This window comes from Leopardus geoffroyi, chromosome C1 (assembly GCF_018350155.1).
Source record: "Leopardus geoffroyi isolate Oge1 chromosome C1, O.geoffroyi_Oge1_pat1.0, whole genome shotgun sequence".
Classification (NCBI taxonomy): domain Eukaryota; kingdom Metazoa; phylum Chordata; class Mammalia; order Carnivora; family Felidae; genus Leopardus; species Leopardus geoffroyi.
In genome coordinates, this window is record NC_059328.1 from 62,327,686 (window position 1) to 62,352,092 (window position 24,407).

The 24,407-nt window shown below is 37.3% G+C and overlaps 1 protein-coding gene across 11 annotated transcripts in view; it reads right to left on the reverse strand.

Moving 5' to 3' along the window:
- The window catches only part of ERICH3 (glutamate rich 3), a 109,745-nt gene that overhangs the window by 17,257 nt on the left and 68,081 nt on the right, over window positions 1–24,407 (reverse strand). For all 11 annotated transcript variants that reach the window (XR_006712383.1, XM_045477863.1, XM_045477862.1 and 8 more), the window contains 3 exons: window positions 20,124–20,422; window positions 14,928–15,164; window positions 3,918–4,367 (listed from right to left, as the gene is read on the reverse strand). Coding sequence is in view for 10 of the 11 variants with exons in the window: in XM_045477863.1 (XP_045333819.1) it covers window positions 3,918–4,367; window positions 14,928–15,164; window positions 20,124–20,422 (986 nt within the window). In the remaining variant the exon portion in view is untranslated. The remainder of the gene's footprint in view (window positions 1–3,917; window positions 4,368–14,927; window positions 15,165–20,123; window positions 20,423–24,407) is intronic.

A 24,407-nucleotide genomic window follows, 5' to 3' on the forward strand; every position in this document is an offset into this window, starting at 1 on the left:
TTTTAGTCTATCAATGTTTTATTTTCTACCCTACTTTATTATCTTTGTCTCTGGGCCTCCATAACCCAGAAATTTTGTCCTTTTGTGGAAGATGGGTCATAGAACAAATCTACCCATTCTTGCACAGGAGGGAACATATTTTTAAGAAAATTTGCAAAGTTATAAAATAAGCAGTACGATGGAATACTATGTATAGTAGATAAGAGTAAAATACAGTTATGTGCAATGATATGAAAAGATGTCGAAGACACAGTACTAAGTGAAAAAAAAGCAAGTTGTAAAACAAAAAGTATCATTTCCATCTGTATGTAAAAATAATATATGTATATATGTAATACATAAATTCATTTATATGTGTATAGAGAGAAATGTTTTTGGAATCAGACCTAAAAAATAATTCTCCACAGTTATGACTCTGTTGCATGGGAAAGAGTAGAGGGAGAAAAGGAAAACTAGCTTTCATTTCATTTTCTTTTCATTTTCTCTGTCCCATATTGTTTAAACTTTTCAGCCAGGCTTTTGTAAAAAACACATTTTATCAAAAGCCTTAAAATGTAATCCAGAAATTACACTTTTTGGAACTTATCCTAAGAAAATAACTATAGGCTTTAAATTACCCTAGGTAATTAAAGTCCTATTAACAATAGTGAAAATAGGAAAAATATAAATATCAATAATCGGGTAATGATTAAATTATATGAAAACCACAAAACGGGATAACACGCAGACATGAAACATATTTGTAAAGATTACATAATGACATAAAAATGCTTATGGTATAACATTAATAATAAAAAGCAAGATAAAACGTTTTATAAAAAATATGACAACGTAAGTTTGTAAACCCAAAGTTTAGAAACTGACCAAATGTTGAAAGTAATTCCTGTGTGTGTGCTAAATCTATGGGTCATTTTTTAAAATCTGCTCTTCTCCATTTTCTAACTATTATTTCATAAGCTATTAATAAAAAATAAACACTAACAGAGAGTCTTAGTACATGTGTTAAAGCCTAAGAAAGATTAAAAAAGTCACAAACCTTGCCATCTAGTGTTGAACCTGCCTTAATAAAAAGATAACAGGGGCACCTGGGTGGCTCAGTCGGTTAAGTGGCCGACTTCGGCTCAGGTCATGATCTCGCGGTCCGTGAGTTCGAGCCCCGCGTCGGGCTCTGTGCTGACAGCTCAGAGCCTGGAGCTTGTTTCAGATTCTGTGTCTCCCTCTCTCTGACCCTCCCCTGTTCATGCTCTGTCTCTCCCTGTCTCAAAAATAAATAAAACGTTAAAAAAAAGTTTATAAAAAAAATAAATAAAAATAAAAAAATAAAAAGATAATAAAATGCTTAGGAATTATAGATGTTATCAAATCAAGAGTACACACTTCTCATAATATTTAAGAAAGATATTTAAGATAAATCTACACACTTTTCATTTCACACATCTGGAAAAAAATAAACCACCTCACTTTCTTCCAAGTGGCATAATCCTAGACTAATGTTTCTGCTATTCCATCCATCATCTAAATACAGCCTGCATTATATGCATCTTACTTTTCAAAAAGATGTCTATGTACACAAGTCCAGGCAAACAATCTATTTGTCTGAAATGGAGGTAAAAGAAGTAATAATAGCATCAATGTTACTAATGAACTTTAACATCTCTACCTTTTTCGAGCAGCAGCTTGTCAAATCGTACAAATTTCCTAGATTATACATTGTATGCTCCAGAAATGAGCAATGAAATCCAAGATTAAAGACTTGAATTATTTTATAAAAGGGTTTCAAATTATTTTAACAGAATCTTAACTCTTATATGAAAAAATCCTTTTGAAAATCTCAGGGGTCTGTGTTATAATCCCAGGGCAGAAGATGGCAACCTTTTTCTATTTAGGACCAGATAGTGAATTCTTAGGGCTTTGTGGGCTATACGGTCTCTGCAGCAATGATTTAACTCTGCCCTTGCAATGCAAAAGTGGCGTTAATAACAAACAAACGAGCATGGCTCTGTCGCAGTAAAACTTTATTTTCTGACCTTGAAGTTTGAATTGAACTGAATTTTTATGTCACTACATATTAATATCCTTTTGATTTTTTCCAACCATTTAAAAATTTTAGGGGCACCTGGCTGGCTCAATCAGAGGAGCATGCGACTCTTGATCTTGGGGTCATGAGTTTGAGCCCCAACGTTGAGTGTAGAGATTACTTAAACAAATAAATAAATTTTTAAAATTAAAAAAAAAAATTCTTAGCTCACTGACAATACAGGAAAAAAATAAAAGTGGTAGGCCAGATTTGGCCTGTGGGTGGAAGTTTGTCAAGTTGTTCATTCCAAAATTATTCAAATTTGCTACATAACACCATCTGAAATGTTTTTATTGTCCTCCATTCCATCTTAATAATCATACCTAACCTTTAAAGCCTTTCTCAAAAGAATCCTTCACAAAAACGTTCAAGGTGTGCTTAACCAAATGGGACTTTCCCCTTCTTTTGAAACGCCATAGCATTTGTACCTTGTCTGGTTTTACGAATGACTACTTACTGACCTTTGTCTAATTATTGGCGTGCCAAGATTTCCCCTTAGCATTTGATGGCAGGTACCCTCTGTTATACATTACACATTTCTTATTGGCCATGGTGTCCTGCACATAGTAGAAAGTTAATGATAATGATTGAATTGAAAGATAACTATTCAACATCTTCAATTCCTATATGTAAGCCACAGTGGTTTCATTACAGCTTTTAAGGTCCTATAAATGTTAGAAACATTAAAAGTATTCACAAGTTTTAAGCAGATGAATTTTAGTAATACTAAAATATGAGCACAGATTTTATCTTGGAATTAAGAAGAATGCCCACTATGTTGGCAAAGGAGACAGATGAGAGGGAGCAGGGAACAGAGAGAATTACAGGCCACAGGATCTGTGTGAAAGCCAAATATCTGGCAGGTCCAGCTGTCCACAGGACACAACTTGGTCCCTTACCTGTCCTACTAAAGTTGAGAAAGACATCAAACTTTCCACATATCTAACGTCCTGGGACCTGATTACTGTGGGACACTCTCCACTCTTCCCATGTCAGATGGAACTATGCTGCATACTCACTCAGGAACCCCTGGGTCAGGAAGTTACTCAGTTTCAGAGAAGAACTCAAGTAAAGTTAGGGGTTTTCTATGAAATTTTCATATTTTTATCTAAATTTAAATTCCTATTGCACAGATACAATAGACAATCTTTAAAATCTGGAACTACTGTGCTTGAATTCAAATCCTAGGAATGCTTCTTATTAGTTGTATAATCCTTGACAAGTTATTTAACCTCTCTGAGACATAATTTTGTCACCTATGAAAAAAGAGATGATGATAATAGAACCTAACTATGGGGATATTGGGCTATTATGGGGAGTAGATGAGTTAATATATGTAAGTGTTTAGAACTGGCACATAGGAAGTACCTACCAATGTTAGCTGTGTGTGTGTGTGTGTGTGTATACGTATATGTGTGTGTGTATACATATATGTGTGTGTGTGTGTGTATATATATATATATATATAAATGCATATATAGCTAAGAACAAATAGTATTCCTAGTATTAAATAACCTCTAAAAAGCCACACATACCCTTGCCTTCAGACACATATTGTGTTTTATTTGATTCTTGAAAGAGAATTACCATAAGAAGGAATTTACAGAAAATAGGAAACAAGCTATATAAGGTTTATCAAGTAATTTTTAAAACGCAATAGAAGAAAAACAGCAAGCTGAGTGTACATGTATGATTATGTGATGAAGAGAGAAATAAGAAAATAATTGAATGACTCTGGCATTATCACAATAGTATTTCCCAAGCTTTGGCAGAATGCAATGACCAAAATCAGCTTCCATGCATGGGAACAATGGCAGGTCAACTCAATGGCCATACTTACCACCTTTCTCCACCCTATAGGGACCTGCCTTTTTGTCCTTCACCTTAGCAGTGCTTCCTTCCCAAAGCTTACTTTTATCCTTTTCTTTTTCTTCCTTGGAAACATGTTCCCTGGACTTCTCAGATATGCCCTCTGCAATCACTTGGGTTCCTTTCTCCATTTCTTCTTCAAGAACATTCTCCAAGCATTCCTCTATTGGCAAAGGCTTGGTTTCTACATCTGCTGTCATTATTTCTTGGTCTTCAATTTCAACTTCTTGGGAATCCTCAACTGGAAGGCAGGATTTTCCTGCCTCATCATTTTCACTCGACTCTTGAAAAGATGAACTTCTGGAACTTTTGTTTGGACTGTTCTCAGTGTGGGCTTCCCTATCCCCCAGTGTGGATTCATCTTCACTGCAACTAGAGCATGGGTGACTTCTGGATGAGGACGATGAAGCAGTTTTTATATCTAAAAAACAAAAATGATGATATCATTGTTTTTCCATTAAGCAATTGGTTTAATTGTGGGAATTACGTTAGCAACAATCAAACTAAATTTTTTTAATATAGGTTAATAGACTTGATACCCTTTTCACATAGGTTGTGCATAATTATCAAGATAAAAATCTATGTAATCTGTGAGTCTCCAGAAGTTTTCAGTAGGAAACCACATCTAACTGAAAACCAACTGTATTTATTTATTTATTTGTTTGTTTGTTTATTTATTTATTTATTGAAAGCCATTTTATTGGAAAACATTTGTAAGTATCTATTTCATTGTAGAAATAACCGATTAATCTTTTATTTATTTAGTAAGAGCACTTATTTCATTATCATCCTTGGTAGCCACAGTATTCTCTGTGCGTAAAATTTAAATATGTATCTACTGTAACATCCACCATATCCAGCTAGCAAGGTGTACTAGAAAGATCTATGTGTTTGCAAACTACCAAGACACTTTAAAAATAATTTGAGGTGATACTTCTGTGTGTGTGTGTGTGTGTGTGTGTGTGTGTGTGTGTGTAGGAGGAGATGTTGTCTGATCTCAGGTTCCCCCAAAAGCAGACCCTGAAGTCAGGATTCATGAGGAAGTGATGTATTAAGGATATGCTCCAGGAGAAACTCTTACAGGAATATTAGAATTTTTCCTCCCTTAAGGAAGGAGTTGGGCTTTCATATTCTGCTCCAGTCAGACATGGCTACTGGCCACCCCAGGGGAAGGTAAACTCCTTGGCACTTTCAGGTGCTTTGCACCTGTGGGTGAAGCAGCTCCATGGCCCAGGGCTGTCCTCTAAAGAAGTATCCTCTGAAGAAGGTAGAGAGTGCAGGAGCTGGGAGACATGCACATGGAATCAGTAAAAGGGATTCTAGGAGACTTAGGCAGTAATGCTGATGTAATGCAACAGATACACAGTCTAGAAACTAACCGAAGCCCAAAATGTGCTTACTACCCAAAAGCACTTTCAAAAATCTCCAAGAAAGCAACATACACACTGAATCTCTGTAAGGAAGATGCACATCCTGAAAGTCATGGCATACGCTGTGGGCCAGAGAAAGACAAACTTGCTTTTGAGTTTTTAATCAACAGATCTGTGTTAACAATTGTTTTTTACAGAATATATTTTCAAATGAAATATCCTACACTTAAAAGCTTCCTAGGTTTCTTGTTTTCTCTGTGTTCTCCTTACTCTTTTCTCTGTTTCTTTTATTTCTGCTTGGCAGCTACACAGATGGCTCTAGCAGCTGATGCAGACTTTAAGGGAAGAAATACCTGTCTTTACTCTTATCCTTCTCCTTCACACCCTCCAGCCCAAATGGCTCTCCGTGACAGGGCTTAGAATTTTAAGTATAGTCACAGAGACTTATCAGAGTTTCCACAAAGATTTGAGAGATGCTACACAGCGGTAAAAAAACAAACTCTAAAAAGCCTTTAAGCAACAGAACCCTTTAAGCACAATTCCATTTGTTCTTATCTCCCAACTACCTTGACAGGCACCAGTTGACCACTGTTTTCCAAGGAAATGCATACTTGAACCACTCTTTCTTTATCTCCATTTTATAAAATCTGGATATACCGTCTCTCAGAGGGAGCACAGCAGATCAAGGACAACTGTTCTCTATCTTATTTGTCCCAATGCAGACACTCTAGGGAGTATGATCTCCCTTTCTCTAAAGAATCTCATTTTTTTTTAAAGGAAAAGAACTCCTATTTGTTAGTTGTTCAATCAGTAGCTTTCATTAACTGCACAATTAGCTAGAAGGCCATATTATACTTGTTCTGCACTTCCGAAAATATTCGTGTCTACCATCTTAATATTGATATAATGGCTCTGACTTTTGGCTCTGAGAGTTGTTCACATAATAAAAAAAAAATGAGCGTTCCTCTACTTTTCTTTAGTAGCTACCTTTCTTTAGCTTCTATTAATTGTGTTACTTTAATTCAAAAGGCTGGAACACACTCTGGCTCATTTTGAGCCAGTCCCGTAGAGAAGAGAGATCAGGAGAATGAATGACCTTCAAGAGGCAAGGGTACCTGACCTCCCATATAAACTCATTTCAGTTTTCCAATTTCTCTCTAACCTTGCCGTACAAGTTAGTTTCTCTCTCATTCCTTTATCTCATTTTCATGCAGACACTGGGGCAAGACTTTGCCAAAAAAAAAAAAAAAAAAAAAAAAAAAGCTCAAAATGTTTTAGGGCCATGGACTGGGATTTTCAACACTAATTTTATTTATTGTCTTAGAAATGAAGCAAATTTTTATATAGAAATTTTTGCCTAAAAGAACTTTTTACATAAAAGAACTTTGAGGGGACATATGTAATTTTTTTTTTGTCATTAGTAGGGAAAAAATTAGCTTGAAGTCATGTTAGTAAGCAACTCTGCCTCCCACCCAATTCTATTTGTCTCTCTGGTGCTCCCTCCAGGTACTGATGCTGAAAGAATCTGCTCTTGGTGTTACGGTAAAGAAATGATCTGCACTCGTTGCCCAAATCTTTGGCCAAAGCCAGCATGTGTGGTACTATGATTCCACATCATAAGCAGGACCTCTCACTTTCCACTCTGCCCATTCAGTCAGTCTCCACATCCTTCACGGTCTTCTCTTTTCATGTCATTGATAACTATTCCTTCTTCTGCATCACTACTACTTCACACAACATGAGACTGAGAGAAAATAACATGTCCTCCTGTAAGATAAACCTTGGTGTTTCAATCATGACTCAGCTACTTACTAGCTTTGACTTTGGCTATTCCACTTAACCTCTCTAGGCTTCTGTTTTCTTGCCTATAAAATGGGGCGAATTCTACTTATTTCTCTCTGTAAGTCATTGTAGAAATCACATGACACAAAATTAACATAATCAAATTGAATAATGATTTCTTTATGACTTTTAGTCTTTCCCCCTCTATGAAATCATCCATGTTAAGTATAGCTTAATACATTTCTGTCTTGTGATTTCACCCTGTATTATATGATGCACAGTAACTGCAGCTGCCAATTGCTTAGAAAAAAAAAACACAATAAAACCTGATCATGGTTATGCACCTACTGTGTACCAAAAAACGAGGTAAATACTTAACAAACATCTCACTTAATCCCACGAAATAGCTATCTTCTTTTCTAGATCTAGAAAGTAAGGCCCAGAGAAGTTAAATAATACCCAATGTCCATTAGCTATAAAGTAGCAGGTTTTGCAAAACATTTTTTTTAATGACCCACTGTAGTAAAGCCAAGACCACTCTTCTTGCCAAAAGGCCTTCAAACAGACAGCATCCACTGTCATGGACCTACTATTGCTTCTCTTAACTAACTCTCTACTGTCAGCACCCTAGAACAACAAATAAAAAATAGATCTTTCCAAAACATCTGAACTCATGGAATTCAATCTGTCCTCCTTTTATATCTCTAGTGGTCATTCTCCATTTTGGCCACTGTATGTGTATATATATATATATATATATACACACACACACACATATATATACAGTAATCTCCACTGTTTATACTGCCTGCCTAGCCAAGTCAATACACACGTGAACAAGGGTGCCAACACTCACACATCCACAGTCAACACCAGTCTCACAAATTCATGAGGAGCTATGCTCTCCCCTCTCATAACTGAGGCGCTGAGTTGTTTACCTTTCTACCCACTTACATAGATTCATTCATTAAATGCATACGGAGCACCTCTTACTTTTTAATTTTTAATGTTTATTTATTTTTGAAAGAAAGACAGAAAGACAGAGTGTGACCGGGGAGAGGGACAGAGGGAGAGGGAGACACAGAATCCGAAGCAGGCTCCAGGCTCTGAGCTGTCAGCACAGAGCCTGATGCGGGGCTCAAACCCACAAACTGCGAGATCATGACCTGAGCTGAAGTCTGATGCTTAACTGACTGAGCCACCCAGGTGCCCCGAACATGGTTCTATTATAGTTTAAATTCACCATTTTCTCCATTAGTGTCCTGATTTTAACTACTTTGTTTTGGGTTTACTAGCTTGAAACCCTATGGACACTTTAAAAAGTGCATAAACTGGGGCGCCCGGGTGGCGCAGTCGGTTAAGCGTCCGACTTCAGCCAGGTCACGATCTCGCGGTCCGTGAGTTCGAGCCCCGCGTCGGGCTCTGGGCTGATGGCTCAGAGCCTGGAGCCTGTTTCTGATTCTGTGTCTCCCTCTCTCTCTGCCCCTCCCCCGTTCATGCTCTGTCTCTCTCTGTCCCAAAAATAAATAAACGTTGAAAAAAAAATGCATAAACTCAAATACGTAAATTCAGTTAATAATGTAGATCACCCCAGTAACATACCATGCATCCCAACTCAATGAACCCAATACTCTTTCGAACTCTAATACAAATTGCTTCTCTCTCCCATTTTTCAGTCTGAGAGTTCACAGAAAAATCTGCATAGGCACTGTTCCTACTGTCTTCAAATTGGCCACGACACATGAGTTTATACATCCTGCTCATACTAATAGTTCTATCTTGATTATACCCATGAGTTCATAAAACTGTTTATATTTTATATTAGATACTATGATTTAGTCAATAGTTTCATATACAATAATGCCTAACTAGGCAAGTGCTTTGTACTCATAAATATTATCGAATGAACGTATGCTTAAGAAAATAAAACTAGAAGTCATTAAATTCTAGCTATGAACACTAACTAGTTATTTGTCTTAAGGGAGACCACATGTCCTCACACTGATAAGTCATTACTCAATTCATCAATGAGACAAATATATGCATTACTTTGCAAGAATAAATATCTATAGGTAAATACAACTCTGTTAGGGGGAGAAGAAAAAATTAAAAACAACTTAAAAGTTTCTCCATATGTACCTTTAATTGCACTTTTTAAAACACTGAAATGAGTACTTAAAATACTAGGAATATAATCAAATCCTGTGTCACACTGTCCTGCCTAAGTCCTTTTATATTTATCATTAATCTACTCCATCAGCCATATATTCCACAAGACTTTACTGGGTGTCTTCATAATGCCTTTGTTGTGTACAAGGCAGATTCAAAACTGTAGAGAAATACCTCATAGGAAAGTATTTTATGTGGACTAAAAGATGAGTCTGCATTTAAATATTCACCTGAAAGCCATGCCTTCTTGCTTCAACAATCAAAAAGTGAATATGGATTGAGGAATTCTTGCCATTCAGAAAAATTAAAGTTTGACTAATCATGTAAAAAACCAACCAACCAACCAACCAACCAACAAAAAACCCACACATATAGAGTCTCACCAGAAGGCCACCTACAATCTTCCCCTAATCTTCTCTGCTCCAAGGAGCAGTCAAGTTACACTGAAGTCCACAGAATGTGGTTTTCACATCACTTATAATTCAACACGGAGGGAGGAGGCTTCCCTCATGCTCCTCTTCAATAGTCAGGCCAAGAAATGAAGAGTGAGATTGTTGAAGTCAGTAAGTCAAGTAAATAGAATATCTTTTGTGATTCGGGAATTTTAAAAGTCTATAAGGACTATTTCTTCAACAGACTGGAAAATAGCACAAGTGAAATATTATATTTCTTACTAGAAAAAGCATTTGTTTTAATTATTATATTCTATCTTTTGCAATTCTGGGAAGAGTTTTTCTCTTTCTTTCTCTCTTACTCTACTCTTAAGGAGCTATTTATTCTTTACCTCTTACTCATAAGCATTATCAACCAAACTGTCCATAAAAGCACAAAAGTGTATTGTCAGTGACATGACACTTTTCCCCTCAACCTTATAACATTCATCTATGACAATATATTTTCAACTAGTGAATTAGCACCTAGGGTTGCCAACACAAATGCAGAGAAAAGGAAGGTGTCATTCTTTGTAAACGATGGAAAGTCTCACCCGTCATTCCTAAACCAGGGTGCTCTCCTAGTGGCTCTCGGTCCCTAGCGCTCATCACTCATGGGCTGCTCAGCAGAGAGCATTCATCAAGGCAGGCCCACGCAATTGTTAGCTGGCAGTTTAAATGGGACCGACTTGTCACTAGAGTGACAGCCTGGGCAATTGTTTGCCCTCTGGGAACAGGTGCAGGCAGGTTCAAATGAAACACATCCAAATACTAACAGCAAGATTCTTAATCATGTCAATAAAAAGGATGAACTGGTGTCTCAGATTCAGTGGTCACAATATGCCTCTTACACTTCTGAAGATGAAATGCTGTCTGGCTTTTTAATAGAGTGTTCCAAGGAATCTATTGTGTCATTATCATTTTTAAAGCATGCTACTTTGTTTGCTGGGTGAAACCTCTAATTTGGATACTCCACATGCTAAAAGGAATGTTTCTGAATAACACAAGGCCAGGTTATCAAAATCAAGGGAAGGGAAATAAAAGAGCCTGGAGGTAGAAGAAAGAAACAGTAATAAATGATGAGATTTTATTTCAGAATAATGGCAAAGTTTTATTGTAAATACCAAAAATGCAAAAGAGCTCTGAAAAAGGATAGCTTAATAATATCATTATTGAAACAACAAAATAAAATAGTTGGGGGGGACGCCATGTGGGCTTAGTTGGTTAAACATCTGACTTTCGATTTCAACTCAGGTCATGATCTCACAGTCCTGAGTTCAAGCCCCATGTTGGGCTTTGCATTGGGTATGGAACCTACTTAAGATTCTCTCTCTCCCTCTCCCTCTGCTCCTCCCCTGCTCTCTCTCTCTCTCTTTCTCTTTCTCTTAAAAAAAATAGTTGGCAAATTTAATTTTTGCCTTTTAAATTTCCCAACCTTTGCGTGCTAGATTTTGTACGTTGTGGTAGCTTTTATTACATATCTCTTTATTATATATTCTACACCTAAATTGCAGCTAACTCTATACAATCTTTTTCAATAAAATTCTAATAATAACATACAGTGTAAATGTAACTACATATCATGGCATCTTAGTATTCTTGGTGTTAAAACAATCAAGTATTCCTGGTGTTAAAACAATCAAGTAATTAGGGTGCCTGGGTGGCTCAGTCGGCTGAGCATCTGACTCTTGATCTTGCCTCAGGTCATTATTTCATGGTTCGTGGGTTTGAGCCCCACATCAGGCTCTGTGCTGATGGTGTGAAGCTGCTTGAGCTTAGCTCTTCTCCCTCTCTCTCTGCCTTTCCCTCGCTTGTGCATGCTCTCTCTCTCGCTCTCTCTCTTTCTCAAAATAAATAAACTTAAAAAAAAAACAGTCAAGTAATTGCTTAATATGTACGAAATATCTTTTAAGAAATCACCTTTGTGAGGAATAACAAAGACAACATACAGTCCTAGCTTTCATAGTGTAAATAACTTTGTCAGTAACTTGTGTAATGAATTTGGAAGGTAAAATTTAACATATGAAACAATAAGAGAATAAAGAATTACTGAATGATAGAGTTTCATAATATAAAGAGATCAGTGAAGGGTGCCAAAGGAGGAGAATGTGGGTGGAAGAGAAGGGGGCTAAGCTGGAACTGAATGAAAGGCCTGGAAGTGGACAGGGAGGCCCATCCAGGGAAGAGAAAGGTAAATTTGAGTAAAAGCAGAAAATGTCTGTTTTTATCTCCTCTGTTTAAAAACAAAATAAAAAACAGAAGCTAGAGAATAAGATGAACTCAAGATAAGTACCTCTAAAATGTATTGTCTTAAGGAAGCACAATCCTTTTATTAGGGGGATTTGCTTTACTTTTAGATAAATAGATATTTTCTCATTTGGAAAAATCATAGTTATGTTGTTTCTCCAAAATGCAAGCTCTAAACTTAAGTAATGTTTATATCCTGGCTCTGTTACTTTCTGGCTATGTGAGTTACTTAATCCCACCATTTCCAAGTTTATTTGAAAAAATGGAGATAAAAAGAAAAAGTACCTTCCTTATAAGATTGTTTGAGGTAAATCAGATAATTCATGTAAAATATTTGGTATAGTGCTTAGCACTGAGTTTTAATAAACAATAAATACCTTTGGAATACCTTTCCAAATATAGGGTTCCAATTATTTATATGCAAGCAGTATTCAATGATAAAGCTTACCAATCTCTGCCTATTATTCAATAATTACAGGTCTAAATGACTAAAGTTTTCCTCCAGGAATATCCAGGTACTGCCTACACCCCTCTCTGTTTGAACATAAAAATTAATCTGTCATAGAAAAAATCCATTTGATCCCAAGAAAAAAAGATGATTAAGCAGCACAAAAATAATCCCAGATGCCCAACTATTGAAAGAATGTATTGAATCTTCATGAAATCAACCCTTGATAATTCTCCACCATACTGAAGAAGTGAAAAATTGAGTCCTTTGTGTTTTGAACCAATTATATTTACATGCAAACACATTTTCAATTATTTTCCAGGTTCAAGTCATTTGTACAGCTTCTTTAAAATTTGACTCAGGTGACATCACTTTTTCATAGAATTCTTTAACTTTCCCTATATCAGATAGTAATGTAAACTTAAATTCGATGCTCACATTCAAATTGAGGGGGAAAAAAGCTTACATATTAAGCATGCCTGGAAACATAAAATATAAGTATTAAGAGAAATTATAGAAAAGGGCTAGTTTAAGACTTCACAAAAAATATTTCAATGCCAGACCGTTAATCTTGAGTAGTTCTTTCAACTATAATGAAAGTGACAGCAAATCTTGTTTTCAAGTTTACTAATAGTGAACATCATTCTAAATTTTCACATCATGCTTCACTCTTTGCTTTGACTGTCAGGAAACTCAGGATTAAATTTTTAGTTCAAGCTTATTGATGGTCTCATGTATGGTTCCTAGTAAAATTATCTTCCCTTTTACTCTAAATTATTTCTGCATGTTATTGCCTTGTATATGTGTGCATGAAATTTTAGAATAGGTTTGCTTAAATTCTTTCTTGAAGAGAGTGAAACTATAAATATTTGCTCTTGTGATTACTTGATTACTGAATTTACTTTTATTTCATATTATCCTAATATATTTGCCGAATTCAAAATTTTGAGATTAAAAAAAAATATTTATTTACTTTTTGGAGAGTGTGAATGGGAGAGTGGCAGAGAGAAGGGGACAGAGAATCCAAAGTGGGCTCTGCACTGACAGGAAGACAGTAGCAGTTAGCCTGATGTGGGGCTTGAACTCACGAACCGGGAGACAATGACCTGGGCTAAAGTCATACACTCGACCACCTGAGCCACCCAGGTGCCCCCAAAGTTTGAGATTTTATACAGAAAAATTGCTGAGAGCTGGAAAGAATGGTGAAAATAGACAGCAATTCAAAAAGTCATCATGGGGGCACCTAAGTGGCTCAGTTGGTTGAGTGTATGACTTTGGCTCAGGTCACGATCTCGCAGTTCCATGGGATTGAGCCCCTTATCGGGCTCTGCACTGACAGTGCAGAGCCTGCTTGGGATTCTCTCTCTCCTCTCTCTGCCCTTCCCCTGCTTGTATGTGCTCTCTTACTCTCTCTCAAAAATAAATAAATAAACTTTAAAAACAAATAAAAAAGTCATCATGATATAAACTTATTTTCTAGCCCAACACAAACTACAAAGACATACACATACTTAAATATGACAGTGTTATGGTTATAACTATTAATATTCTGGATGTACCAGGAAAGATCTCTGATTAACTAAGAATCACATAGCCTCGGCCAAACCCTTATGGGACAAAGCAGGAAATCGGTTCCTTCTTTGACCAAACATTACTTCGGTAAATTGACATATTAAAAAAAGTCTTCAAATGTTTGAGATAAGCCTCAGATGATGGTTTCTTTGTCTACCTGAAAACCTCTCTGTATTTTTCCCATGAACACTCAGAATCATTTTAGGCTTAAGGACTATGAGGAGGTCTCCTTTGCCATGAGAGATGATCCTTACATGAAACTAAGACGTCAGCACCCTGTGTTCAGGTAAGTTAAGACAAAAAAGTGAACCTAAGGCAGGAGTTTTCAACTTTCCCTTTAACTGAAAAGAAGCTACTTTTCATTTTTCTAAGGCCACAAAATGGTATGTGTATATGTGTAAGAGGGAATGCTTTGGGATTAAAAAAAAAAAAGAAAAAGGAAAAGAAAAAGAAAAAAAAAAGGAGGGGCACCTGGGTGATTTAGTTGGTTAAGCATGACTCTTGATCTCTGCTCAGGTCATGATCTCAGTTTGTGAGTCCAAGCCCTGCTTGGGCTCTTTGCTGACAGTACAGAATCTGCTTGGAATTCTTTCTTTCTCTCTCTCTCTCTCTCTCTCTCTTCCCCTCCCCTACTCATTGTGTGTGTGTCTCTCTCTCTCTCTCAAAATAAATAAACATTAAAAAAAAGGAGTAACTTTCTAAGTAAAGAGAAGACATGTCACAGCAAGCTTTACCTGACCCCTATTAAAAAATCCCAGCAAACTAAGGAAAGAGAAGGGGTTAAGGACCCACCCCGTAAGTTGGGTATCTATGGAAGACTGATTGATCAGCATCCTCTGGTTAGGGAACCAGGCTCTAAAAGTTCCCTTAAAAGAGGGTCATCTCATCAAATATAAAGAAAAGAAAAGTAGTCAGCACCTTTGCCGAACAGCACACATCACATGGTAAGTGGAACAACTTGCCTTGTTTCTCCTCCTCCAGCTCACTGTCAGAGCATCCGTCACCTTCATCTTTCACATTGTCATCAGCATGTGCCGCCTTCTGCCACGAGGTTTCACTCTCCTTTGCAGGGTCTAAATGATCTTTTTCATCATCTGAGGGTGACTTTGACATCCCATTCATTTGATCATCAGCCTGTCCTTCTTCATTAGCTTTCTCATCTTGTTTCTCCTCATCTGCTTCAAAATCTTCTTCATATTCTGAGAAAAAAACATCTCCACTATGAGAATGAAAACAGAATCCCTGATACTTAAGCCATTTTACTTTAATGAGAACCTTGACTCCATGACTTTCTCTTCTCTGGGCCTTTCTTCACATCTTTTTCACACAATTAGTGGACATGGAAAACTAACAGCAAATGATCAAAGACTGCAATCAGTCACATATACAAGAGCACAAAAGAAATAAGGCTCCAAATGACAAGCCTGCAACCTAATGAAAGTTCATTTACAAATGTACATCATCATCTACAATAACCAAAATGGACAAGAGAAGAACTTGATAGAAAACAATAAATTAGAAATAAATTAAAAATGAAGAGAACAGGGTTATAATAATGAAAGCTAATTTGGAGACTCAGTGAGGTCATATTTCATATGAAGAATGTTCAAAATATTTGGATATCAAGTTAATGAATAGCGAAGTGGAAAAATTCAATTAATCAAGTCCAAAGGCCCTGAGAAGTAACACCATGAATAGCACATTCTTTGAGAACCAAATGGACATCAAGAAAAGGCATTATGAGGGATTCTATACCTAGACCAGAACCCAAATCATATGCATTATTCATCCTTACAGTCAATGAAATAATTACATTCCAAGGATAAAAAAATTCTTATAAAATAGAACATTCCTGTCACAGCCACTAATTTGCTTCATTCCCTACAGAGGTGCAACAAATCTGTAGCAGAAAAAGGAAATTGTCACATCAGATAAACTCCAGCTGTCCCTTGTGGTTATAATTTTTCACCTTTCATATTTAATTGTTCCCCTTTTTCCTCCACCAACAACTAAAAATCTTGAAGTGACAACATGCCAAGGATGGAGAGCAAAAGGATTTCATGCAGAACCAATTAAGCACATAAACAATTATCTTTAAAATAAAAATTACAGGGAAAATAAAGCTTTCCTCATTTTGTGTGTTTTAGTTATTAGATATTCTGGCTTCCTTTCCAGTGGTGGGGGCCTCTCAGGTAATTACTTGAGAGCTACCCTGCTGCAATGAAAGAAACTTAATTTAGAAATGCATGCCCTGTGCATATGAAGAAAGCTCTGTTAATGCAGAGATTGTATGAGGGAGATGTAAGGGGAAAAGTGAAATCAGAAACTGTAACGAAGAAAGGCAAACAAAGAGAATTCATCACAAGAATGTTTTCATAAAAGAGATTTAATATGGGGAACATGAAATGCAAATTATTAGCAAAACAAAAATTATAAATGAACAAGAAGATGAAAAATTTGGTTTATATTGCATGAAACAAATAGGAAATACTAATAAAAACAAATATTTGGATCCAAATATTTCAGACCAAATAATAGAATAGTTCCTCACTTGGCCTAGTTAGCTATCAGTCAATAAGCCTTTATTGAGAATCTTTAATGTGCAAGAAGATAAAATAGCAAAATAAGAGACACTACAATAGCACAACCCCTGCCATCAAGGAATCTCCAATTTTTGTTGAGGAAATAAGACTCAGGTACAGAAGAGATAACTGTACTCGTAGTAGTCTTTATACATGGTTCTCAGTAGTGTTAGTTTCAACACTACTGGGCTTGATTGCCTATGGATTTTTATATAGGACTCATGATTAATTATACGAAACAATGTCAAATGAGTGGAATGGAATTTAAAAAAAAAAAAAAGGGCAGAAAGTCATCTGGAGATCTTGGAAACTTCGTACAAAAAAGAATTCAAGTTAGCTATAGAACTTGCATGTGCATGCATACACACCCCCCCCCCCCCCCCACACACACACAAGGAAACACAGGAATCTGTCACTTTACAGATATTTCTTCCTGGCCACAGGATAAGCAGGGGGCCCAACAGAACATGAGTGAATTGCTATAATTCCATCAATAGTATTGCATAGTGGTGACATATGAAGGTTTTAGAAGCAGGCTGTCAGGTACCGAAGTCCAAGTTAAAACAGTCGCTAGCTGTGTGACCTTAGGCAATTTGCTTAATATCTTTAAGCTTCAGTTTCTTCATCTGTGATGGTAGCTCCTGCCTCACAAAGCTATGGTCAGTATTAAAGCAATAATCCCTGGAACATGCTTAGTACAGTGTCATGGACAATATGTGTCTAGTGATTATTAGGGATTAGTAGTAATAGTGATTGTGATTGGAAGTGGAAAGAGTTGGTTGTAGACCAGGAGAAATACACTTTAATGGAGGCACCTGACTAAAATTGCAGAAGCACTAGGGCCCACAATTAGGACACAATTACTGTTATATTACTGAAGCAGAGAATAAAATTAAAGGAACATGTAGTGAACCATAAAAATAGTCCCTACATCCTATTTTACAGGACCTTCTGTGTTTCTCTCAAAGTATGGGCTTCAAGGCTGTCCTGGCTTAGCCCTACCCACTACTGCCTTCACATCTAAATAAATATCATCCCTCCATTAACCACACGTGCTCAATTAGCATGGCAGCTCAAAGCCATATACTTTGTGTTAGCTACTCATGTTCTCAATATGAATGAACTGGTGGCATGCTTTCTGGATTCCTTTTCATATTTCTTCTGTTTCTCCCATTTCATCTTCCTTCTTTCAGAGAATTTAATTAGCTTGTTGTTTACCATCCTCACTAATGAGGAAGTGAATCGACATAAGGTTGACATCAATCCAGCTGCAACTCTCTCGCGCTGACCTCCACTCAAGTTTCCTGCTGCTCTTACCATCAGTGGATGCTCTGCAGAGAGCAGAAGCCTTGCTGCTACTATTTTTTCTTCTTCTTTTTTTAAAGAACAAGTCCATTAACTAGCCAACACAGAAGAAGACCTTAGGAAAAGCTATAGGCATAAAGTACACTACTCATAACACTGGCCATGTTGGTTTAAGGAAAAAAAAATGAAGAAAATGAAAAGCCTCTCCTGAACATAGCTTTAATAAAACTATATGTCTTGAAAGTTAAAACACATAAAAACACAACCCATTTGTTAATCTCTCCACTATTGCTGTTGCCGTAGATCATTTTAAATTCTCAGTCTAAGATAATAAAGACTAGAAGGGATCACAGAGATAAACTGAGTCAAAGTGTTATAAGTGAAATCCATTTTAAGATGATCATGTTATTTCAGTAATGAACAAAGTGCAGTGTTATAATAGCTCTGTAATTATTCTCTGGGATTTCTGAACCCTTGAGCAAGATGAGATGAGAAGGAAGTACCTGGAATCTGCCCCTTGCCTGATGCCAGTTCTTCCACAAGTCACCCCAGCCCACAGCTCTGCTCCCCTAATCCTGCTCCGTCTCCTTGCTGTAGGAGGGACACCCAGGCAGCTCTCTCTTTCTGACTCTTTGACATATCACCCACAACCAGGCAACATCTAAAATAGCTTTTACAGAATAGGAGGTTGTACAGTGTGGGAAAGTCTGGGTTTTTGAATTAGACAGGCCTGGGTACTGGAGTATGGCAGAGTATGTGGCCCAAAAATAGCCACTTTGGTATAAGATTATTTTGAGCTTAAAGCAACTGAGTAATAGTAGATATACGATGAGCTCTCTGCCCTCTCCCTAAAAGCACAGCATACATTTTTGAAGGTGTCTCCCCTCCTCTCTCTACCAAGATGGACACAAGTTAATCACAGGAGACAACTTTAGACCCTTATCAGCCCAGACAAAACACCAAAGGAATCAGCATACTAAACCTCACTGAAACTAGCCCTTATATCATTAGTTTTGCTACATATTTGCCTTCCCACAATTTGCTGCCCCAGAAGCTGTCCTTTCCCTTTTTCCTGTCACTTCTCTAAAAATGATTGTTCTTTTGTAAGATGCCACATAAGCCCAAGTTCTAACCACCCCTTTGAGTTACTCAGCTGAGTGCTCCTGCGTGTATGTGTGATGCACATGCTAATAAATTTCTTTGTTTTTCCCATTTTAACCTCTTTTGTCAGTCTAATTAATTTATAAGGACCCAGCCAATGAACCTAAATGGGCCCAGGAAAAAGTTTCCTCTCCTACACTATGAATCTTAGTTCTGCTGCTTTCTGTCTGTATTCCTTAGCCTCAGTTTCCTGTCCTGTAAAATGGAGGGAATAATAATATTTATCACAATGAGTGGTGAGGATAAAATGAAATAGTGTGTGAAAAGCTCCTGACCTGGTGCTCAGTGCCTGGCACTTCAATTATTGTTATTATCACTACTATACATATGAGTGAGTGTGTGTGTGTGTGTGTGTGTGTGTGTGGAAAGAAAGAGAAAGGAAGGAAGGAAGGGAGGACAGAAGAAAGGAAGGAAAGGAAGAAGGAAGGGAGGAGGAAGAAGAAGAGTGCAGGAGAGGACAGAAGAAAAGGGGAGAATAACAAGGCAGACAGATAGGCTCTAGGACCCCAAGCCTATGTCAACTGTTTTTAGTTATGGAATACTCTTATTGCTACATAAGCATCGATTTCACCAAAGCAAGTACATGGAAATACTAAAAAAAAAAAAAAAAAAAAAAAAAAAAAAAAAAGGTAAAATTCTATTTGGTCAACCTGGTCTCTCTCTGTAGAAGTGAACAGACCTTCTGGTTCACACAGGCATAAACTCCCCTTCCTCTCCTGCCCCTATGAGCATCTTCACCTCTCCAGAGTTAGCTGCCTATGGACTATAACTGAGTAACATTTAATAAATATTGTTGCAAATTTTGATAATGGGTTTTTATATTTATTTATTTATTTATTTATTTTGAAAGTGCGATTGTGTGGGGGAGGGGTAGAGAGAGAGGGAAAGAGAGAGAGAGATCCAAACAGGCTCTGCGCTGTTAGCTCAGAGCCCGACATGGGGCTTGAATGCACAACCACGACATCATAACCCCGGGATCATGAACTGAGCCCATATCAAGAGTCAAACACTTAACCAACTGAGCCACCCAGGAGCCCCTGATAATGGCATTTTAAAGACGTAAGCAAAACAACAATAGCAACAACAAAAGAATTCCATGTTATCCATTACCGTATTTAAATATATTTTCCTGGTCATCTTCACAAACATCTTGTCCTGGATTTTCTTTACGTTCCATTTCTTCCACAGCTGTTCTCACTTCTCCATTCCTTGTTTTTTCTTGAGCTGAAAAAATGACTGAAGGGGAAGTTTTGCTCCCCACCATCTCATACCTTCTTGGTATCATGTACCCTCTATCCTTCCTCAGTTTCCCCTCACCCTTCTTTAGTTCTTCTCTTTTCTCAATATTCTTTTCTTTCCTAGGTTTTGGTGAAGTTGGATTTTTGTCAAGGCCCATTGCAATAATGCACCTGTGAAAAATATAAACACAAGGTGATGCTTAACCTGTATTTATACCACAGTGGAACCTCAGAGCTTTTTAAATCACTTATTTCTTACTCCAGTAAAAAATGTTATAAGAAATCTTTTTATTATAGTACACATAGTTAATTCGAATAAACTCTTTTCTCCTTATTAATACTAAAATCTTGTAAGTGAACACAGTTATTAACAATTTTACCCACAGTAATAAACAAGAAAACAACTTAACAACTAAGAACGGTAGTTTCAAACTAAAACTTGTGACTTCAAGCATATTTTTGGCTTTATAATGGAGTCCAGTAAGCATATCATTCAAGTCCTTAAATGAGAATTATGTGCGAAAAGAACATTCAGGTTTATAAACATATGGAAGCTGAGATAAAAATAATCGGAAGAAGAAAGATGCCAGTCTTTGATAACTTGTTATTCCAACAACACAGCAACAAAAGACCTACATACAAGGTTGACTCTCAATAAATATGATTGATTTTTTAAGAAACATATACAGTCAAATGTTGTTGTGCCCTTTAAGTAAACACCTCGGGAGCCTGCATGCTTATTTTAATAGAACTGTCATCATTGTTTTTAGAATGGCCTTTTGAAGCCTGTACAACAATCTTTTTTTGACTTTTCCCTGCAATAAGCTTTTTTTCTTTGGAGATGGCAATAATTTGTAGAGGTCATAAAGTCATTCCAAGTCGAATCTGGTGAAATAAACATATGATCTGAATGTACTGAGACATTAAAAAATATTTTAAAAATCAGTCATAACAAAAGTAACATGAATAAAACCTTCTATAGCTTTTTTCCTATCTCTGAAGTTAATATTGAAATAAGAATTCCAGTCATGACAATAATACAGACATTAATAAAAATATGATTGTGATAATAATAAGATTATTGAGCACTTCTTCTGTGCCAACTTCTTTGCTGGGCACCATATACACATTTTGTTGCAGGATTCATTACCCTGCCCAGAACAATAAATTAAGAACCAACATCACAACTTTACAAATGAGGAAACTGAGGCTGACAGTTGCCCAAGCTCACCCAGCAGGTTAGTGATGGAGGCAGATTCTGGCTCAGGACTGCTAGACTCCATCACCTCCCAATGAGGTACACGGATATTGTTAGATTACAGCCCGCCCAGATGAACAGCCACATGGACAGATGATACACTGCTGGGCTGCCCACTGGGGAAAGTGCTCACACTCTTCCCCAGAAACTAGCACAAACTGGAGAACTTTTCACCAAGGCTTAGAGACAATCTGTGACCTGAAAAAGGTGCCTGGCAGTTGTCAGTCTCCACCATCCTTCTTCCTCTAGCACCACTTGCGTCCCTTTCTCTACAGGTTACATGACTTAGCGGGAAACTGAGTCAATATAGTGCATAGGTGAAAACAGATCCGAATGCAGTCAAGACGTGTCAGTCCAGGAGGAACAGAAATAATAAGTAAAATTTGAATCAAGGTGAATCAGATCCAATGGAGAGTTCTTGAACTAAAGATTTCACTGAATTTCAGCCATTCCCATTCTAGAAATAGTAAAGGAATCAATTCTCCCAGCTTATGAGAACTTAGTTGTATCACTTATCTTTTCAATATCTCCCCACAAAATAAAGCTAAAAGGATTTGCACTCAAAGTAACTATCAGGCTGCAAAAAATGAGATAATAAGAATACACTTACCTCCCCCATATTAAGCATGATAAATTCTTGACTGTAATGATGATGTACTTAGCACACCACTTTCCTTGGAATAAAGGTGTCACGAATCTTCACAGAATATGATTACTAGCACTGCCTTCTGTTCAAGCTGTTCTTCCTTATCAATGGCAACACCAAATCCATCGATTTGGGGCTTCTGATATGCTGTTACTTTTAGTTTATGTTGTGGCTGTGTGGAGGCTTTGATGCCTCCCTACTGCACGCACAGACTTTTTATTGCCCATCTGCTTGAGGGAATTGGACGAACAAAGTGAGCAACATCTGTGCTCTCCTCGTCACTGACTACCTATTTGACTTCTGAGCATAATTTGAGGTGTTGATTTTGATTACTAAAGCTCAGAGCTGTCTGCGTTCCACTTGGCTAGGCAATTCTTCCTCCTGGTGTTCCACTCTAGCGACTGGAAATAACTACCTTGTCTCTTCAGTTTCCATGACTGAGGGATGGGTGCACCTGTGGAATCTCCACACCTGTTGGTGACCGCTGCTGAGCCTTTCTTGTTTTCTGAGGACCTCAAACAGGTAATTCCTAGTCATGTTCAGAAACAGAACTCCCTCTTGTTGTATCAAATACTTCCCTCCTCATAACAAAAGTTCCAGAGTCTGTATTTTTTTTTAATGTTTATTTATTTCCAAAGGAGAGAGAGACAGAGTGTGAGTGGAGGAGGGGCAGAGAGAGAGAGAGAATCTGAAGCAGGCTCCAGGCTCTGAGCTGTCACCACAGAGCCCAACGCAGGGCTCGAACTCACAAACTGTGAGATCATGACCTGAGCCGAAGTCGGACCCTCAACCGACTGAGCTACCCAGGAGCCCCTGGAATCTGTATTTTTAAAATGAGTTAAAATTAATTTAATTTTTAACAAATTAGAGGAATTAATGTACACCCCTTAAAATGGCTAAAAGTGGAGCACCTGGGTGGCTCAGTCAGTTAAGCACCTGGCTCTTGATTTCGTTTCAGGTCATGATCTCACAGTTTGTGGGCTCTGTGCTGACAAGCATGGAGCCTGCTTGAGATTCTCTCTCTCCCTCTCTCTGCCCCTCCCTGCTTGCACTCTATCGCAAAAATAAATAAACATTAAAAAAAAAATAAAATAACTAAAAGTGTAATTGTAGATATGATCCTGCCAAAAAGTTATATAATATTACAAGTGAGTTTATATATATGTATATATATAATAAGTAATATAATATGTAATATAAAAGTAATAATATATTATATATTATAAGTGACTATATTATATTATATTACATTATATTATATTATAAGAGGGGTGGTTCTCCACTGGAGAACATTCACTGGAGCTGTGCAGTGTAGGTGCTTCCGGAATAATCGGAGTAGTCTCATGTGGGGCAGACCCAAACAGGCAAAGCTCTAGCATATATCCCTGCCCCATTTAAAACATTCTGCCTTGACTTCTATTTGGTCTGCAGCAGGGAGGCATGAAATGACACCACACTTTTCTACTTTGGCCATGCACACATTTCGTTTGGAGAAATGATGAAGCCAACAAAACACTGAAAACCAGTGTCCTTAAAAACTATGCATTTTAGTTAAGGATAACAGGTCTTATTCTTTAATACCACAACCATTGTTTTATTATTATTTGAAAAGGTCAAAGAAAGAAGCTACAGAGAATCAAATGAAATCATATAAAAATTGTACAGAGACTATTAAGTGTTAAATAGGAAAGTAGAGGTCATCAATCAGATTTTGGTACTGATTGTTAAACCTCCATAGAAGGTGTTTACAACCAAACATTTACAGCTTGGATTTATATAGTAACTCTCAAAGAATGCAATGTGTTTGTGCTTGGAGGATTGTATGTAAGCTCATTAGCTTTCCTAGGAGTTAAGCAGAAATTTGCTACGTGACTTGCCCAACAAATATGGAGAAAGCCTGTTTGTGCTGGAACAGGAAAGCAGCCTCAGGTGGGTCCCAAGTACTCCTGGGCACTCCTACTATATTGCTGTAGACCATTCACTCTGCCACTTGCTGGATGACTCCTCCACACCTTTTCTCTCACCGAAAACCTCCAATTCCCTCTCCCTTAAGCCTTAACCTAAGCTGATAAATTATTATTTGGCTGAAAAAAATAGAAACAATCAGCAGAGAACTTCCAGTTGGTCCCAACACATGCATCAACTTACCTCTCCCTCTACCCTATATGCCATCTCTCCTACAGTTACTCTAGAAGAATGATTCTCCTCCTCTAAGGCTAACGTCTTAATTTGAGCCCTAGATCCCACCTCCT